This window comes from Protomyctophum parallelum, assembly GCF_964188405.1.
Source record: "Protomyctophum parallelum genome assembly, chromosome: 17".
Classification (NCBI taxonomy): Eukaryota; Metazoa; Chordata; class Actinopteri; order Myctophiformes; family Myctophidae; genus Protomyctophum; species Protomyctophum parallelum.
In genome coordinates this window covers 18,966,019-18,986,544 of record NC_139719.1, presented here as the reverse complement: position 1 = coordinate 18,986,544, position 20,526 = coordinate 18,966,019, and the positions used below count along the sequence as shown (strand labels likewise).

Genomic DNA, 20,526 nt, shown 5'->3' with positions numbered 1-20,526 from the left:
AGCAAGGCAGATGGCTTCTTGGTTAGAGTAGGTGACAATATTATCACATGAAAAGATGAAATTACCTACCTAGGTTAGGTTCCATCCTGGAGGCCAATCTTTCCGGTGATAAAATGGCCACCAACGTAATCAAAAAAGTAAATCAAAGAACAAGATTCCTTTACAGGATCTCCTCACTGGTCAACAAAAACACCAGGAGCCCTCGTACAAGGTTTCTTTGACTATGCATGCACCTCTGGGTACCACAGCACCTCAAAGGCCCTTAAAACAAGGGTCCAGCCCTCCCAAAACAAACTGGTCAGGCTCCTACTTGGCCTCACCCCCCGAACCCACCTCACCCCTGCCCACTTTGACAGGCTGGAATGGCTTAGGGTCGACGACAGAGTACAGCATCTTGCTGTGGTCCACAAGATTGGTCCACAAGATTCGATACACCACCAAGATACCCATGTAGTATGTACCTGTCTAAATACTTCCTTAATGTAAACAAAGTCCACACCCACAACACCAGAGGGAGTGCAACAAACCATGTACAACCCAGATTCGGGCACAAACAAGAAACTAAATTATTTTCGCTCCTATGCCACCAAAATTTGGAACGCCCTACCAACAGTCATTAAGACATGTTAATCCCTTGACTCCTTCAAAACCGCTCTCAAAGGGTATCTACGGACGGCTGCAATTCGAAACTGGCCCCTGAATCCCCCCTCCGCCCCCCCCCCCCCCTTTCCCCTTTTTTCCCCCATATGTTTCTTTTCATTTTTTGCTTCCTTTATGATGAATTCCTGTTCTGTTCTGTAACTATATAGAAGTGTCTATTTGTACGTCTCTAAATGTTTTGATGAATTGAATCATTGTGCTTTTTGAAGCATTCTCTCTCATGCGCTCTGACAGGTTATTACCACTGCAGATGAGGGTGGGACTGGGAGTCGGGACCTGGCAGTGGCTACTGTGGGTGACTCTGGCCTCTGGGTGGTGCCGCTGCAGGGTGAGACTCTACCTGCCTCCAAGAATCTGGCTGGAAGGCTTTCACACCAAACTGGTCCTTCACACGGACACAGCTCTGCATAACAGACACATCGGGACATCGACTTGGAACTAGTTGGAACTTGGAAGAGGTAATTTCTACTTAATACAACACTAACACTAACCCTATATGTGGTTGTTATTATTATTCCATTTTTAGAACATGTGTATTAATTGTAGGTTGGCTAACACACACACACACACACACACACACACACACACACACACACACACACACACACACACACACACACACACACACACACATATATATATTATATATATATATATATATATATATATATTAATTTAATGGTAGCCTATATGATTGATAGCCCATGCCTTATCTATGATACATTGTAACTCCAAATATTGATGAGATATCCTAACCTAGTTGCTCAGTGTGGGTTAGAAACATAGTTATAATATATCATATGTTTAGAAATTGATATTTCCAATATTGATATTTTCCTATATACCATCATTGCCATGGTCTCATCAAAGTTACAAAAAGACAAAAGTCAATGTCATGTTGCTTTTATTGTTGATTATTTTGTTTGCTAATAGCGATCATATGTGTTGAAGTGCTGTGTATTTTGTATTTTGTATGGTGGCGAAACAATGCATTTCGTTTTGAATGAATGAATGATATTATTTTGTAGGCTAAGTGGTGTGGATAAAAAGTGTGGATAAAAAAAGAGTGTTCGGTTTGTGTTCAATTGTAGTGTACACGATTCGTAGCCTATTAGTGTTAACATAATTATGGAAATCCATCAAACGCTTGTGACTAGGCTACATAGTCTAGACTCAGGTCAACATAATAGGACAAACATAATTTGAACAACCACTCAGTAAGTTACACCATGAGGCCTGTAGGGGGTGTGAGTCGTCTACCTAACAAAAAAATGACAATGTGCTTCTCAAACATTTTCATAAAGGACCCCGAATTGACAGGCTATTTGGACCAGGACCCCCCCATCCGAAAACATTGTGTGTCAGGGGGGGTCCTGACATGAAGCATTGTTGACAATAGCAGATTATTTAACCTCGCAGTCGTTGCTTGTAGATTGGCTAGTTTCAAATTACTTTATTAAATTAATTTAATACATACTAACATAGGCTATATTATTGATAATATTAACAATATTCAGAGGGTTTGAGTTGTGCGAACTACATATGGATTGATTGATTGATTGATTGATTGATTGATTGATTGATTGGTTGGTTGGTTGGTTGGTTGGTTGGTTGGTTGGTTGGTTGATTGATTACTTTATTAACCCAATTATTACAGCAGAGGAGGTACAGTCAAAAACAGTTACAGGCCATGAGCAGTTCTTCTCAAGGTACTAAAAAGATACATTTCTGAACATTCCATTTCATGGGTTAGTGTTACAATGTTTAAAGTAGGAGGCTATAGTGGCTACACATACAGATAAATCATTAATAAACAACCTGCACACTGCTGCCACACACCCACACACATAGATTATCTGCAGTGTACATGTTTTCTAGGCTAGCCCTGCATTAGGGACAGAAACACAATATGGCCTGGCTCCAAGGTCACAACAAAAAAGGGGAAACCACACAGAGGTTACTGTAAGCAAAAACAAAGAGCACTTTATTAACTATTAACTAATGAGTTAAATCTTAGAATTAACAAGAATATGACATTTCCAAATCATACTGGCATACATACTGACCAAAGTTGGGGGTGTCACACAATGGTTCTATAAAAGGCTAAAAATGTTAGCCTTTGGTAGGGGAATGGTTCTTCCCCATACCAAAGATCTATTTTATTTAGTGAATGGTTCTTCATGTTGCTCCTTTTTGGCAATGTTCTTTGAGGAACCAGAAATGTTAACTAAAAGAAGGCACCTTTAAACCTGCATCCAAAATTAGGCATGTTAAGCATGCCAATTACTAAGCATGATAGGTGAACATTTGCTGAAAATAGCAGATTTACAAGCAAAGCACATGCTCTTTCTTTGTTCTCTTCTGTGATAGAGAGAGTGAAACAATGTGGTTTGAGTGATGTCCTCCCTGTAAAACTGTGGAACACTTCTGTCATAGATTAGATTTAGCCATTTGTTGCAGCAAATGGAATGGTTCCTACATGAGGCATGCACGTCAGTCAAACCTTATCTGCATAATTATAATTGGTCCTCAATAATGCTCATTATCCGTTTAAGTCTACTTGATGTGTGACCAAATGAACCCTTACATGTCTGTAACTCTGAGATCGAACCATCGTGAAGGCCCTTTTGGGTGAATTTAGAAACTCGCAGAGGAAAAACTCACAGTGTAGATTGAGCCCCCATAGAGAAGAACTAAACGTACTAACTGGCGGTCTATGAAATTCAAAATAATAAGGAATATGATTAATCGTATGCACCTGTATTTTACCAGATCTCTGCGAGCGACAGGGATTCAAGGTCCCGAGATGCCTTCACACATGCAGGATGCAGAGAACAGCATGGAAACATTGGCTGAAGACATACAGTCTGGTAAGTGACTTTAATAAAATCACACACACACACACACACACACACACACACACACACACACACACACACACACACACACACACACACACACACACACACACACACACACAACACAATATATTTTAAAATATGTGTAAGATACTAGCTAGCTATGCCATACAGAAAGGTTTTATGGTAATCCGTTTATATCGGGTCATTATTTGCTCAGCTTAAAGGTATATTCAGTGATTTCACTTAATTCAAATATCACTTATTTTTTTGTTTCGTTGTGATAATCCTCCCTACTATAGAGTGTGCTGACCATATAAGGAGTTCCTCCCTGTCCCCAGTTAACCCCTGGGGGTCAAAAAACCTTAGGTTTCGTTTTTGACTCTCTATCCTGATTGGACGAAAGGCTGGGTCCCACAGCCAAAAACGAAACCTACGGTTTTTTTTGTGAAATCACTGAATATACCTTTAAATGGCATGTCTTTCTTTTACTCATATGTCAGATCATTCATTCTTTTAGTTTTATATATGCCTACAGGTTTTTAGATTTGATCTCACTGTGCATATGCGCATGTGCATGTACTTGTGTGTGTGTCCTCCCTACTGTAGGTCCCCAAGGCTGGTTTAAACGGTTCAAAGGTCCATTTACTCGTAGCAAATGGACCTTTTATGGTGTTTGCAGCAGCGTGATAGGCTTCGTCCTGCTATGCCTGGTGGTACGGCTTCTGCACTGTGCCTGCATGCCGGCCATTCCACCAACTGGGGGAGAAGGTCAGTTCCAGTAGTATAAACTGTAACCAAGTATATTTACTCAAATACTGTACTTGAGTAAACTTTTACTTTATAGGCTACTCCACTACATCGCAGAGTCAAATATTGTACTTTTATTCCACTACAATTTTTACTACAACGCACGCACGCACGCACGCACGCACACACACACACACACACACACACACACACACACACACACACACACACACAGTGGTTCTCAAACATTGTTATGTCAAGAACCCCTACATTTATATACATGTGGCAGCAGACCCCAATTTGTGAACCAGTGGTTTGGGGGTTAATAGATAAATATAATTAAACCTTTAGGCACAGCTGGTAAACTGCTTCTCCCCCATTTCTCCTTCTCAGAGGCTGTCTTTGGCCCTCACTATCCAGACTACATTCTTGCCGGGAGAGTTGTGGGGGGGGAGGAGGCCGAACCCAACGCTTGGCCTTGGCAGGTAAGATTTTGCAGCATGGTTAGATGTTGACATAAAGGAGAGCATACAAGGACACAAATCTTCATGATACAATAAGCATGTCACTCAGTACTCTATGGGTATAAGTAACATATGTCTCTGCTAATATGTTGATGACTGGGCTAACGGTCAATAATAGCCAGGACACTGGCACTGCCGCTGGTCATCAAATGATTGGCTCAGGAATGCGTCAAAAACAAAATCTCCATGAGTTCAAGGCTTCATGAGTAATTGATAGAAAATAACATATAAATAAGTAATGTTTTAATCCTTTAAATAACATACTGTATCTTTGTGTGTGTGTGTGTGTGTGTGTGTGTGTGTGTGTCAGATCCTTCTTCAGGTTCTGTACAGGGACACATGGGAATTCCACTGTGGAGCGACCCTGATCAACAAGCGCTGGGCCATGACTGCGGCTCACTGTGTCGACCACAGAAGGTAACAGTAGTTACCAACCTATGCTTTACTGGCCATATGAATTTGAGGTCTATAGAAGTTTGTCTTTTATTGAACTCAAAACATGAGTCTGTGGCGATTTCTAAACATTCCTCCCCCCTGAGGCTAAGGCAATCAGTATTATTTTCTTTTTTTTATGTATTGTATCTTTCTCTCTGGTCCTCTCTCTGATTTGGGACATATGCTATGAGTGTGCTACCACTTTTTTAAAGAATCTAACCATTCGTGTCAGGCAGTATTTCATTATTTGAAATACATGATTTCTGCATTTTTTCGGTATTTTTAAGGATGTAATGCTGGAGACAGTAAAAATGTATGTACATGATCTGATGTTAATAATATATCTGTCTATCTTTTGCAACAACACACAGCACAATGCGTGCAGTCGTTGGTGAACACGATGTGGACGTTGAGAGTGGCAGAGAGCAGAGGGTGAACATCTCTGAGGTGCACATCCATCCCAAGTGGAGTTGGGATTTCACTGGGTGGGTGGATCATCATATTATTTATCATCGATTTGTTGTTGCCTGTTTCGTGTTGTTGTTGTCATTTTAGTTGTTTTTTGCTACCGAGATGATGTTGATCCTCTGCAGGAAAATGCAGTGTAACAATCTAAAGGTGATCTCAGTGGCTTCACATTTGTCAAATACAATACATGTTTTCACTGACACACACGGTATGTGCTGATGGTCAGACCTAGAGGCATATAGCCCAACTGACAGCTAGTAGTATGTTGTCTTTAAACACTAAAACAAACACTTCCTTCCTTAATTAGATATGACATCGCCCTGCTGCGCTTTGACTCTGAGGTCAAACTGAATCTGTACATCCAGCCTGCTACACTGCCTCCTGCTGGAGAGATTCTGCCTCACAACCACAGCTGCTATGTCACTGGATGGGGGCAGACTGTAGGTGAGTTGGATTTAAAAAAGAAAAGTAAAACAAAAGAAAAGAAAGAAAGAAAACAAACTTCTACCTCTGCATATTACATGACTGACAAACAGCTGACAAAATACAACCCACAGCATAATTATGTAATAGGGGGGTGGGGAAATGCACTGCATTGTGCCTGTAATAAGGCTTTGAAAGACTAAAAAGTATCATTTTAGAATCAATTTGACATATTTTGACCAAATATGTCAAATGTGTTGCCCCATGTTTTGGCCAAAACATGGGGCGACTAATGTTCTCGTTTCCAGTGGTGGAAAGTAACATTTAAGTTACAAGTTACATTTACTTGAGTACTATTTTGAAGTACTTTTAAAATTTCAGTACTTCTTACTTCTCCACTACATTTCACAGGCAAATATTGTGCTTTTACTCCATGACAATTATTTGAAAACCTTAGTTACTGGTTAGGCTACTTTGTAGATTTTGATTATTCTTACAAAACATACATTAACCACTTCAGCCCTATATAGTACATGATTTCGGCCATTTGAAAATAGCCGATCTACAAGCTTACAATGCGTCAATGCGCATTGTGAGCTTGTACTGTAGATCTGCTATTTTCAAAAGGTTTTTATACTTGATTTATTTGATATTTTTGACAACTTGAAATGGGACAATCTGCACAATGAGTGCTTTTACTGTTGGTACTTAAAGTACATCCCGATGCCAATACTTTTGTACTTTTATTTTTTGAATTCCGGGCATTTAATAAGTATTTCTTTCTACGTTGCAGTATTGATACTTTTACTTAAGTAACAAAATGGAGTACCTTTTCCACCACTACTTGTTTCTAATGTTCTCAATTCCTTGTTTCACAGCTGGTGAAGCTGGAAGCACTCGACTGAGGCAAGCGCTCCTTCCCGTGGTGGACCACGAGACCTGCTCCAGACCTGACTGTTATGGAGAGATGGTGAAGACCAACATGATCTGCGCTGGAGGCAACGGTCGGGACTCTATCTGCTACGTGAGTGCACTGCACTGACATTACACATGCAGCTGTCGGTTGGAAAGTAACACATTTACTCAAGTACTGTAAGTAAAATGTTTAGCTTTTTTTATCACTTTACTGGATTATTTCCAATTTTCAGTATTTTTTACTTTTACTCTACGAAATCTCACAGGCAAATTTCTATTACTAATAATAATAATATCTCAAACTTATATAGCGCTTTTCTGAGTACCCAAAGACGCTTTACGTGGGGGGGCTTTACAGAGGTAACAACAAATTAAAAACAACTTTAATAGAAAAAAAGAAAAAAAACACTAAAAGCTAAAGAACATTAAAAGACAGTGAAAAGGGTTAGCTAGGGAAGGCAATTTTGAAGAGGTGGGTTTCGAGGGTGGATTTGAAGGTTTGAAGGGTAGGGGCATCTCTGAGTGCCTTATAGGGAGGGCATTCCACTCCCTTATACTGCCTCCCCCTGGCCAGCCGGGACGCTGTACTATGACAAAGTATACTAATTTACGAACAAAAACATACAAAGTTGAAATATGGTTTATCTTTCTGTCTGCCTGCATGCAGGGGGACTCCGGTGGCCCTCTGAACTGTGCATTGAACGGCACCTACGTGGTCCACGGCATTGTCAGCTGGTCAAAGCTCTGCAACGTGTTCCAGAAGCCCAGTGTCTTCACGCGGGTCTCTGACTACAATCAGTGGATCGACTCTGTCAGTATAAGAAAGAACCCATAACTGATTTAGACAAAAGTGATCTCATAGATCAGTGGTTATATCCTTTATTTCTTTGGCATTTGAGCCACAGATAAACTATTTGATGAGATGTAGCCTCTCAGACTCAAGACTTTGAATATCTTGTCGTTGGGTAATTTCGTCCACAATTCCATGCTGTATTGATATTTGGGCCATTGAATGTGTAAAATGAAACCAAATGGTCCCATAAGGGTCTTAATTCTTAAAGGACCACTTCACCACTTTTTTTCATATAATACCGTCTTCCAGTGACATCATCATTAGGCAGATTATTTTTTAAACAAGATTATTTTTACAAAAATGTTTAGATTTTCATTATCATGAGAACGATGGCTTCCATTTTCGCATTGCAACTTTTCAGGAATAGAAAGCCTGCAGTTTATTAGCTTGTATTCCCCATCGATGATGTCACTGGAAGACGGTTTCTGAACTGCTCACAGCCCTCCTATGAGACACAGACAGAGTAGAAAAAAGTTGCGCCATTTTTTCATGATTATTAGTGAGGACCAATTATATGAAGATAGGTTGAAACGTGGTGAAGTGGTCCTTTAAGCACCAAATGATGGTGTATTGGATTTTTACATTATCGTCTTTCTCTTGTTCACCTGTTTGCAGATCGTGTACTAAGGAGGAGGAGAATCAGATCACAAGAAAACGTCTACTGCAACTCCAGTATGCTCATAACCCATCACACACACACGCACACCAAATGGAAATCCCCAAAAGGACCTGAGAGGTGATAAGAACGTTTCCAGTTGCTGTTTTTGGAACACACTCCTTAACCACATCAAAGAGGCTCCCTCCCACCACCCTCAGATCCTTCAAAACTGCCCTCGAAACCCACCTTTCCTATTAGCCGTTGCAAGAGATACACTCTCTGAGTTACAAACTTGTAGTGTAAAGGACCATCGACTGTATAACCCCCTCAAGGAACCCTGAGGGTCTCTCAACCCCACTTTGAGAACCACTGTCCTAGATCCGTGGTTCTCAACCTTTTCAGGCTGTGACCCCCCAAAAGAATCATATTTGCACGCAGAGACAGCTTGTTTATTTTTGGACCACAATGCTTATAGTAGACGATATTAAGATCACCCCATGTTATTCTCCATAGAGAAATTACTTCCGCGAACCAGGGGAATCGAAGGGATGCGCGAGTTACGTCAGGACTTCGGTGTTCTATTTCACCAGTACTTTTTCTTCAGTCTTCAGAAGACTAGATGTTTGTCTACTACCAGGTTATGTCAGTGCAGTCAATACCAGAAACAAGTTAATGATACATTTGAATTTCTTTACAGTGTTGCACTTCATATTCATTACAGGAAGTGTTTTTGTACTTTTCCTGTATGTTAATAGAGTAAACACGAAGCACTGCACTGCTTGGCTGAAAAGGGAATAAAACTGGAATGCAAATTTATGTTTTGTTTTTTATTATTTGAATTCACTCAAAAGTTCTATGGATATAGAGGGTATGCGCATGCTTAAAGTGAATGGCAAAGCAACATGCAAAGTGAGTTTAACATGGTTTAACGTTGTTTAATGCAATCAGATAGGACTTTTCTGTTTGGATGTATGGGCTGTCAAGGCCAGAAAGTAGTTTTTTGCCACTCACTAGGCGTTCCTCCATAACTTCCAGGTTTGATGATGATGTCACACGCATACCCTCTATTGCTGAATGCTGACCATTATTTGTGAATACAACACCAGCTTGTGTCTCTTCTTCACCACATAAGCCTGCCTGCTTCAAAAATAAAATGTCTTATTCTATTTCTTCTTGAAATTAGAATGTTTCCGCATCTGTTTGGCCAGAGTAGAAATCTGCAACAAGGTGCTCTTTGGTACAACTGGGTGACAGAATTGAAGAAAAAAAAGAAGAGACCCAAGGCACTGAGTCTTATAGAAAAAAGCCTTTAATTTAAAGTGGCTAATGCATTGCACTAATTCAGTGCATTTTAATTCTTGCAATGCATTAACATTATAGCCACTTTCAATTAAAAGCTTTTTATTTTTCTACAAGAAAAAAGAAGAGACCATGCAAGATATCTTTTGCTAGATAATAATTGAAATTAACTAAACTGAAATGAGTATCATTCAGAGTCACCTTTTCTGACTCTTCTGTTTTTTTTATACATACAGGGCACAGTTCCTTTATGGAATGGATCACGTAATGGTTTTAAAGAATGTTTACCCACTTCTTCAGACACCACTACACTGTCCTTGTGTTAATTTTACCTCTAAGCTGCTCTTGTGCTGTGTCGTTCTGTGCAGCATCCTGCTGTGTCCCAGGGTCAAGGGACTCTCTAGAAGGGGTCATGGTCATCTGGAATGAGATAGAAATATTCTATCCCCTCTGTAGGAGCCATCTTACTTGATTTCACATATTTGTGACTAAATGGCGCCCCCACTGGTTGCCTTGGAAAATGGCAATTTTGATTGATTGAAATATTTATTAACAGTTTGCAGAATTACAGTACATTTCAAGCACAAACTCAATACAAAGATTGTTAACTGTGAGTGGACGACCCAATTAAGCATTACACTTGTTTACAACAGGGTCCACCTTGTTCAATTCATCAAAACATTTAGAGACGTACAAATAGAGACTTCTATATAGTTAAAGAACAGAACAGGAATTCATCATAAAGGAAGCAAAAAGGGAAAAGAAACATACAGTGAGGGAAAAGGGGGGGAATTAAAAAACTTCAGTGCACTGTGCCTACACATGTTGCGACCGCAGGTCGCAACATGTGTAGGCACAATGCAAGGAATAAATGCATTCGCCATGTATCCGAAGGAAGTCTGATCCAATCATTTTTAGATTTCTCCAGTTTAATCCTGAGTTTAAGTTTTGTTGTGTTCAAGATCAGATTTTAGGCATGTTTGAGCCTCCAGGAAAATCCGTGTTGAGGTTCTTAATCCACTGTTTTTCATTAAAACGTCTTTGTCCTACTGTCCAGTTGGGATTGTGTTGAAGTCCAGCGCATTTTAGAGCTTCAATGCCGTGAGCCATGAAATGTTGCACAAACCTTGTGGTTGTCTTTTTTCCATTGTTAATATTGTATCTGTGTTGTCCCAACCTTGTACCGATTGTTTTACCCGTTTCTCCGACATATTGTAAACCACATTTTTCACATGTGATTAAGTAAATGCAGTTGCTGGTTCTGGTTGTTATTTGTTGTTTAATCTCTAACACGCGTTTTGTAGTTCTATTTTTGACTAATTGTTTGGGTTTGAAGTATTCTGGTCCCTGGCGTGCTGGTGTGTTGATTTCTTTTAGCTTGCTGTGTACTAGATAATCTTTAAGGTTTTTGTTTTTTCTGTAGGCCGATATAATTTTATAATCATCCGTTCGGTTCTCAAAATTCCTTTTTATTCTGTTGTTGGCTAGTGTGCTCTGTGTTGAATAACTGGTTATCAGGGCCAATTTGGGACCTGGATCCCGCACTCTTATTTCTAAGAAGGTACTTTGAGCTTTCCGGAGGAATGTCCTAGTGCAGGGTTCCCCAATAGGCGGCCCGCGGGCCATTTGCGGCCCACAGAGCGCCCCCTTGTGGCCCATGAAAGAAAAAAAAAAAAAAAAAAAACATTTTATTCTTTTTTTTTTTTTTTTTTTTTTAAGGGTCCCAGATATAAATGGGGGTCAGTAGCCTCTGCATGTCAAACTGGGCATCCTTTTCAAATGGGGTCTTGCCCTGAAAATGAATTTTCAGGGCAAGACCTCGACCTCGCGCGTGCAGACTCGGCCCCCAGCCTGGTACGCTAGTCAAAATATGGCCCTTGAGGAAAATTAATTGGGGAACCCTGTGTATCCTCTTAGTCTGAGGGCCTTAAATAGTGTTTTACAAGCTATTTTGAAATCACTTCTTTGCGTGCAAATCCTATGGAATCTTAGTAGTTTGTAGTAGTAGTGATTTGACTATCCCTGTGCCGAATCTGGGTTGTACATGGTTTGTTGCACTCCCTCTGGTGTTGTTGGTGTGGACTTCGTTTACATTAAGGAAGTATTTAGACAGGTACATGGGTATCTTGGTGGTGTATCGAATCTTGTGGACCAGACCCATTGCAAGATGCTGTACTCTGTCGTTGCAATGTTGAAGTACGCATGTGGACCAGATGGGTGATATCAAACACGTTACAGAGAGCGTTCTTCACCATTCGGTAACCGGTCCGTATTTGTTCTTGAGGAAGAGAGGCGAGCCGCAGCACTTCAGCTCTCCTCCGGCCAAGATGGCCACGCGGTCGCCCTGTTGCTCGGCCTCGTCCTTTAAGTGCGTGATGATCAAGATGGTGCGCCCGCGCTTCTCCCCCTGCAGCAGGTCCCAGGTGGCGCGTCGCGCCGAGGAGTCCATGCCCGATGTGGGCTCGTCCAGCATCACCACTTTGGAGTCGCCGGTCAGAGCAATGCCAACCGACAGCTTCCTCATCATGCCACCAGAGAGGGTCTTTGTGCGGGCATGGCGCTTGTCCTCCAGGTTTAGGATTCCGATGATGTGATCCACTTCGGCCGGGATCCGGTCTCTGGGGAAGCCTTTCAGTTGTGCGTAGAAGAGCAGGTGCTCGCTGACTGTCAGGTAATCAAACAGGATGTTGTGTTGAGGACAGACACCCAGGCTGCGGCGGATCAGAGCCATATCGTGACAGATGTCATAACCGTTGATGTAAGCCCGTCCACTGGTGGGCGGGAACAGACCGGTCAGCATTGACAGCAGGGTTGTCTTTCCGGCCCCGTTGTGACCCAGCAGTACGGTGATCTGTCCCTCAAACATGTTTACCGTGAGGTCCCGTACAGCCTGCAGCGTCTCGTAGGCCACTTTCCACCACTTGAACCACTTGAATTCCTTGGTCAGATGTTTGATCTTGACCCCGGAGACGAGTCCGGTCGGTTCCTCGTCCATGAACTCACCATTCACAGCGCTCCCAGCGACCTCCTCTTCCTCTTTCCCGCTGACGGGAGCCGTATGGGGGCTGCTGCGCCAGTAGGAGGGCAGGATGAAGAAGTAGTATGGCAGCGGTACTCCGTACTTGCCAGGGAAAACGGCCTCAATGTACCACGCCACCAGGCCGTACAGCAAGGCGTCCAGCAGCAGCATCCCCAGGACCTGGGCCATGGACAATGACGTCCTGTCATTTAAGGTCACCGATTCAAACAGGTTGGACCACTGGCTTCCTGTGTGGTTATCTTCAAACTTTCCAATGAGCTCGGCTCCCTTACCCATGGCCACGTTGGAAAAAAGGCAGCAGTCAATGCATGGCAAGGCATGGCTTCTATTCAACCAGTAGATCAAGTAGGTGTTGATGTAGATAAAGGGGCTTACCATTGCTGCTGCATCAGCCTGTGAGAAGAAGGTACTGATCATGAAGCTGAAGTTGATGGTGGCTACACCAAAGACCAGCAGGAAGACAAACACCAGTGTGGGGTCACTGTAGCTCACCACAGCCGAGTCGCCCTTAACATTAATGCACAAGAGCAGAGTGATGAAGAAGAAAGAGATGGAGAAGCAGAGGAGGTACGTGAGGAACCAGGCACTCCAGTGGAGCCAGTTGCTGAGACCCATCATGCGCATGTACTCCTTGAGCCTTTTCTCCTTCTCCTGCGCCACGGCCACTACCATGTTGCCCGAGGTGTAGCTGAAGCCGAGCACCAGCATCATTGGCAGAAGATCTATAGAAGCAGAGTTGTACTTGTTAGTAACAATGAGGATTCCTACGAACAGCAAAGGCAAGGCTATTTCCAACACAGTCACCAGGATCCGACGTTTCCGCAGCACATAGTTCTTCCACAGCAGCAAGCCAAGCTGCCGCGTGAGACTCATCGGTCTGCCGTCCTTTATGTAATTATTGCTTTCTTGTGAACGGTGTAAGGACGGAAGTAGCCTATGTTGTCGCTTCTTCCTTCACTGTCACTCGATCGATAATAAGCATTATTCATAATGCCGACTGACATCACAGACGACGTCAGTATTCTTGTGACGTCAGGCATGTCCATACAGTTCTTGTAAGGGTTGAGAATGTTCTTGGTCACAAGAGCGGAAAGTGTTGACCAGATGGAACTCCTTTGCAGAGTAAGGTCTTGGCGATATCTTTAAAGATGGACAAGTTAAGAAAAGCATACGTTGTAAGGTTTAGGTTTAGATTCTCATACAGACTTGATTGAAGTTTATAATCCGACAGAGAACGGTTCTGGCATATAAGGAGGGGATGACGTCACAACTAGGTAGGCGTGACACACTTCTATGTTGTAGAATAGAAGCCACATTAAGCTCTCTCTCCAGCCATGAAGAATAATCACAAGTTCTCCAGTCCTCTTGAGAAAGACTCTTATCTATAACTTCTCTCCTGTCTTATTTCTGCATGAAATGTCATTCATAAAACATTTCCAACACGCACCGGTTGCGACAGATGCCATTAGTGATTCATTTTCAGTGAGAAGATGTTTATTCACACCAGGAGTGCAGTGCGACCTCACACAACCAAGAGAGAACACAGGCGGTTTGTCGCTCCATGTGTGAAAAGCACTTAACAGCAAGCAGTATGACAACAGTTTGGGGAATTCCTATTGTTTAGATCAGAGGTGTCGAACTGAACTTGGGGCGAGGGCCGCATTGGTCAAATTAAAGGTCACTTGATGGGGGCCACAACCAGTTGCGGATGCACGCTCGATGTCTCAGTCAGTCACTGCTAGAATATATATAATATATATATATATATATATATATATATATATATATATACTAGAGTGTTCCTTAAAACGCAAAGTTTTGAAAGTCTAAGCTCCAACCCCCTGAATTGGTTACACTAGTTGAGAAAACCCTCCTGGTGAATCTTTTCCTCAATCGGACAACATTTACCCCTTCCTCATGGACCCTGAAGTTTCACCCCGAGGATCCCAGACTACGGCAGGGCATAAACGGTGCTAAAATTATTTTTAAGGATATCTTAACAAGGGGGGTGTCTATTTCATGTGTTTTTCTACCAGGAGTTCAAATCTGTGCTTACTTTTTGGATACAACCATTCTTACCTACATCATTTTGCATTTAAAAATGCCAATTTTAACCTTTCAAACCTCTTTCAATGGAAAAGTAGCCTATATGTGAAATCTTTTTGCCAAAGCCTTTATATTATTATTTTTATTTTTTTAAGTCGTAACATGAGAAGTGAGTAATGAATAACAACATAAGAAAAATCTGTGCAATAGAGTAAACAAATTAGTGCAATGGAGTAGACAATTCAGTGCAATGTTTTTTTTTAAAATGCTTACTTCTTTACACAGTTAAATATATCAAACTATAACAAAAAGCTTAAGGAGAATGTCATTCTACCTCAAATACATAGTTTTTAGTGGCTGTAGCCCAACGTAAATCAAGTGCAACTGCAGTTTATCCACAAGGCTCCCAGGCCCGTCCCACTTAGTGCTCCTGCTCCTCCTTCTGGGCTGCCATGCCAACAGCGATGGTTTTCTTTCTGGAGTCTGGGAACTCTGCGCGATGACAAGAGACAACTTGGAGGAGAAATTGCAGTTGCTCCTCATCCTTGGTGAGCTTGCGGTTGTATTCCTGGATGAGGGCAACTCCTCGCTCCGCATGGTCGTTGATGACCGCTATACCCTGCACAAAAGCCGCTGCTGTACAGAAGTCTTCCCGCTCCAGCCAGGTCGTGGGATCGGCGTCGAGGAACCCGTCTTCCAGGCACAGCTTCTGGAAGAACTGTTGTGTGTTGGTTGATGCCATATCTTGCAGCTGGAGTCCAGAGACGGCTTGGCTGGGCAGTAGCTGTGGGCGCTTCGCTGGAGATTCATCTCCCTCTGTGGTGTGAAGTGAATTGAGGATTCCCCTCTTCTCCTCCATCGTGACCATGGGGTCGAAGACTGCCAGAGCGACAAGCTCCTCGGAGAGGTACCACAGGTGGCCTCGCAGCTTGGTCAGAGCTGCCTTGCCCACATCCCGGTTGACGTCGTCCATGTAGGTCGTCAGATCCTTCAGCAGTTGCAGGTCGTGTCGAGGGGCAGCTGCGGCCTCCGGAGCCAGTGTCCAGGCTTTTGCGTACAGGCGACTGACGAAGATGGCGATTTCCTGCAGGCCCTTCTCCTCCTTCGCTGTGAGCTTGAATTGGCTCCGGAACATCCACACCTTCAGTGCGTAGATGGCTTTGGACATCCACCTTGCGTGGTGCATGGGTCCGGGCCTCCGGGGGCGAGGAACCGTACTCCTCGTGGGGGGATCTGGCCGAGGAAGATCACAGTCAATTCTAGTAGCTCCCGGTAGTTGTCCCGAAGGCCCTTGTGGTTGGTGAGGGTGCTCTGGAACCATTCCTTTTCCACAGGGTCCAGCAGAGGACGCACATCGGGGTGGGAATCACCGGACTCGAACTGGCTCTGGTCGATGAACTGCCAGTACTCCTAGAAGCGCTGTTGTCTACTCCATTGCACTGATTTGTTTACTCTATTGCACAGCTTTTTCTTATGTTGTTGTTATTCATTACTCACTTCTCATGTTACGACTTTAAAAAATAAAATAATTATATAAAGGCTTTGGCAAAATGATTTCACATATAGGCTACTTTTCCATTGAAAGAGGTTTGAAAGGTTAAAATTGGCATTTTTAAATGCAAAATGATGTAGGTAAGAATGGTTGTATCCAAAAAGTAAGCACAGATTTGAACTCCTGGTAGAAAAACACATGAAATAGACACCCCCCTTGTTAAGATATCCTTAAAATTAATTTTAGCACCGTTTATGCCCTGCCGTAGTCTGGGATCCTCGGGGTGAAACTTCAGGGTCCATGAGGAAGGGGTAAATGTTGTCCGATTGAGGAAAAAATTCACCAGGAGGGTTTTCTCAACTAGTGTAACCAATTCAGGGGAGCTTAGACTTTCAAAACTTTGCGTTTTAAGGAACACCCTAATATATATACTACTGTAATTCAGTCAGACAACTCAAGGAGGATGTAATATATATATTTATTGATATAGGATAATCAATGCAATATATTTATTATGGTTTGGCGATGTATTGGATCTGCTTTTTAGGTACTCAGGTCAAGCGCATCAGTCCCGACCATAGGGACTCTGAATCCCCCGTACCTAAACAGTAGATCCAAAACGACAGGTGGTAGCTGGGGTGGAGGTGGGTGAGCACTTTGTATACAGCAGCGCACAGTATACAAAAAAGCAGCAAGCAAGCAAGCAAGCAGGAGGATGAATGCAAAACCTTCGGTTAAAGTAGCCGGTATGCATTTAAGACAATTCTGCAATGTAGAGAACTCTGTTACCAAGTCTGGTATTCAGACATATTGACATAAAGTAGCGTACCCAACTCCACCTTGTCTCAACCCACCTCCATACCCAACTCCACCCTGTCTCAACCCACCTCCATACCTCCATGGGTTGAGACAAGGGGGAGGTGGGTATGGAGGTCGGGGTGGAGTTGGGTATGGAGGTGGATTGAGACTAGGTGGAGTTGGGTATGGAGGTGGGTTGAGACAAGGTGGAGTTGGGTATGGAGGTGGGGGTGGAGTTGGGTATGGAGGTGGGTTGAGACTAGGTGGAGTTGCGTATGGAGGTGGGTTGGGGGTGGAGTTGGGTATGGAGGTGGGTTGAGACAAGGTGGAGTTGGGTATGGAGGTGGGTTGAGACTAGGTGGAGTTGCGTATGGAGGTGGGTTGGGGGTGGAGTTGGGTATGGAGGTGGGTTGAGACAAGGTGGAGTTGGGTATGGAGGTGGGTTGAGACTAGGTGGAGTTGCGTATGGAGGTGGGTTGGGGGTGGAGTTGGGTATGGAGGTGGGTTGAGACAAGGTGGAGTTGGGTATGGAGGTGGGTTGAGACAAGGTGGAGTTGGGTATGGAGGTGGGTTGAGACAAGGTGGAGTTGGGTATGGAGGTGGGTTGAGACAAGGTGGAGTTGGGTATGGAGGTGGGTTGGGGGTGGAGTTGGGTATGGAGGTGGGTTGGGGGTGGATTTGGGTATGGAGGTGGGTTGGGGGTGGAGTTGGGTATGGAGGTGGGTTGAGACAAGGTGGAGTTGGGTATGGAGGTGGGTTGAGACAAGGTGGAGTTGGGTATGGAGGTGGGTTGAGACAAGGTGGAGTTGGGTATGGAGGTGGGTTGAGACAAGGTGGAGTTGGGTATGGAGGTGGGTTGAGACAAGGTGGAGTTGGGTATGGAGGTGGGTTGAGACAAGGTGGAGTTGGGTTAGACCACAAGTTGAGAAACAGTGAAAATGAAAAGTGAAAATGACCTGGCGATGTATGATGTTGAAATTGACTGGAAAGTCGTATATGTGAAGTACTTCCACAGTTGTACGGAAAGTGTACACTGTACGGGATTGACTGGTTGAGACGCCATTATTAGGAAATAGTCTACTTGCCAGGCCATAGAGCCCCATTGTGAACCCGGGCATGTCGAGTACGGGGACTACCCATAGATCCGAAGTCCCGTTTGTCCGAACATGCACTGCTCCCGTGCTTGCGGTTAGGTTTAGGTTAGGGTTAGAGATAGGGATAGTAATTTCGGACCAATGAACCTTCGGACTAATGACATGTTACCGTCGAGTACACCAAGGTTTTATTTTAGAAATGTTGAATATGGGTCTCCAGCATTAGGATGCTAACTTGCATATGTTGAGAGCAATTTTCATAGTTGGCATGTGTTACCATTAACAACCTATATGGGTAGGAAGTCTAAATAAATATTATTATTATTATTATTTCTGTGTTTTAAATGGTACAGCCAGGTCATAGCTATAGGGTTAAAAGTTGTATCAGGGGGGGGAAGAGAAAACAAATCACATTATATATTTAAACTGTCTTTAATCTTTAGTTTACAACATCGCTGATTAGGGCTTTACCACAACCACATAAGGCACTGGCATTAACACTATACACTCCAACAGTGAATTGTCTCGGAGCTCGCTGAGCACCATTAGCAGCTAAAATAAAACATTAAAGTTATCCATTGACACACACTTCAACCTTCTTACTTTTATTTGTAGTCGTTACGTCCCCCACCAAATAGGTCCAGGTGTTATTTTGTGCAAAAGTGCATTATTGGCTATTTCCCCTAATATAAGCTTTTGTGCTAATTCGCTTATTTCCATCGAAATACGTAGTAAAGTGTGCCGCTTGGGATACCATTTACATTATGAAGAGAGGATATATACAAAAAATATTTCTTTTTGAGCGATGGAAATACGCGAATTAGCACAACACCCCATAGCCCCATTCAATTCAATGCAATTCATTGAGGGCTTATGGCAGGGGAAATAGCCAATAAAGCGCTTTTGCACAAAATAACACCTGGACCTCTTTGGCGGGGACGTACCAACTACAAATAAAGGTAAGAAAGCCTTATAGCATGGAATTCTCCTTTAATGAAGGGCAGAGTAAAAAAATATATACAAAAACAGTGGCAAGGAAGGCTTGTTCTTTTCAACTATGTTCGAACATATTGCAGTACAACAGATATTTACAAAAGGTCAATCAGTGAGTCGGTCAATAATATGAAAACACAGGATTCCTCAACACTGTACATTTCTGTTTCCGCACACCGACACCAGACCAGGATCATGTGGATACGACACTTTCAAAGCAACACGTTGTACAAAAACAAGATCACGTGGGTATAAAGACACAACCAGACAGACACACGAAAAAAGAGATCCTGGCATAGTTTGGCACGGCAGTGGAAAATACAGTACGTCTCCGAGTGAAATGTCTGAATCATCATAATTACCACTTATGAGGCTTTAAACGCTTTAATACATTTTGGGGCGGGATTCGCGGGAACACCTTTTGGTGTTTTAAGCATTTTGTTGTACTTTAGCTGTTGAAAAATAGCAGATCTACAGGCTCATCTACAAGCTTGTAGGTCTGCTATTATTGAAAAATCATGAAAATGTACCTGAAATCTTTGAATATATGTTCTTTCAGAGCAAAACTCTTTGCTACTGAGAGGGTCCCTGGAACAACATATGTTCTGATGGGGGTCAGCGGCCAATGTCATATATATGTGGGGTTCCTTGAAATGAATATGTTTGAGAACAACTGACATAGAAACATGAGTTTTTAATAAAACTGTTTTTTTTTCTTTTTCTTTTTTACTTCAGGCCTAAATGGGTTAAATGACAACTTCAACACTTCACAGTGTGTGTGTGTGTGTGTGAGTGAGTGAGTGAGTGAGTGAGTGAGTGAGTGAGTGAGTGAGTGAGTGAGTGAGTGAGTGAGTGAGTGAGTGAGTGAGTGAGTGAGTGAGTGAGTGTGTGTGTGTGTGTGTGTGTGTGTGTGTGTGTGTGTGCTAAACCTTAACCTATAAACAAGGTTTTTCAACGGCCGACAGCAGGCGCTGTGATACTCGCGGTCGGGTACTTTCTGCACCGAGCGAGAGAACAACAACCGGTCAAGACACCACACGCAGCATTCTGTCATTGTAACACACGGTTAAGGATATTTGGCTCTTCAAAATAAGTGTTACGTGCGATGAAACCTTGGCAATGCGCAATTTAATGCTGGCGGGAAGACAGTTAAAAGTATTAGACTGTGGTTGTACTGGTCATCTCCCAGTGACTAACAGTATTAGACTGTGGTTGTACTGGTCAGCTCCCAGTGAGTAACAGTAGCAGATTGTACTGGTCCGTCAAATGTATGAAATGGT

At 42.9% G+C, this 20,526-nt stretch overlaps 1 protein-coding gene across 1 annotated transcript; it reads left to right on the top strand.

Moving 5' to 3' along the window:
• Window positions 1–5,602: 5,602 nt before the first annotated feature.
• LOC310874639 (elastase-1-like) lies at window positions 5,603–10,187 on the top strand (the record flags this gene model as incomplete). Its single annotated transcript, XM_083787500.1, has 5 exons — window positions 5,603–5,712; window positions 6,003–6,139; window positions 6,997–7,142; window positions 7,701–7,844; window positions 10,152–10,187. 5 exons carry the CDS (start codon window positions 5,603–5,605, stop codon window positions 10,185–10,187), a joined length of 573 nt encoding a protein of 190 aa, XP_083643626.1.
• Window positions 10,188–20,526: the final 10,339 nt, after the last annotated feature.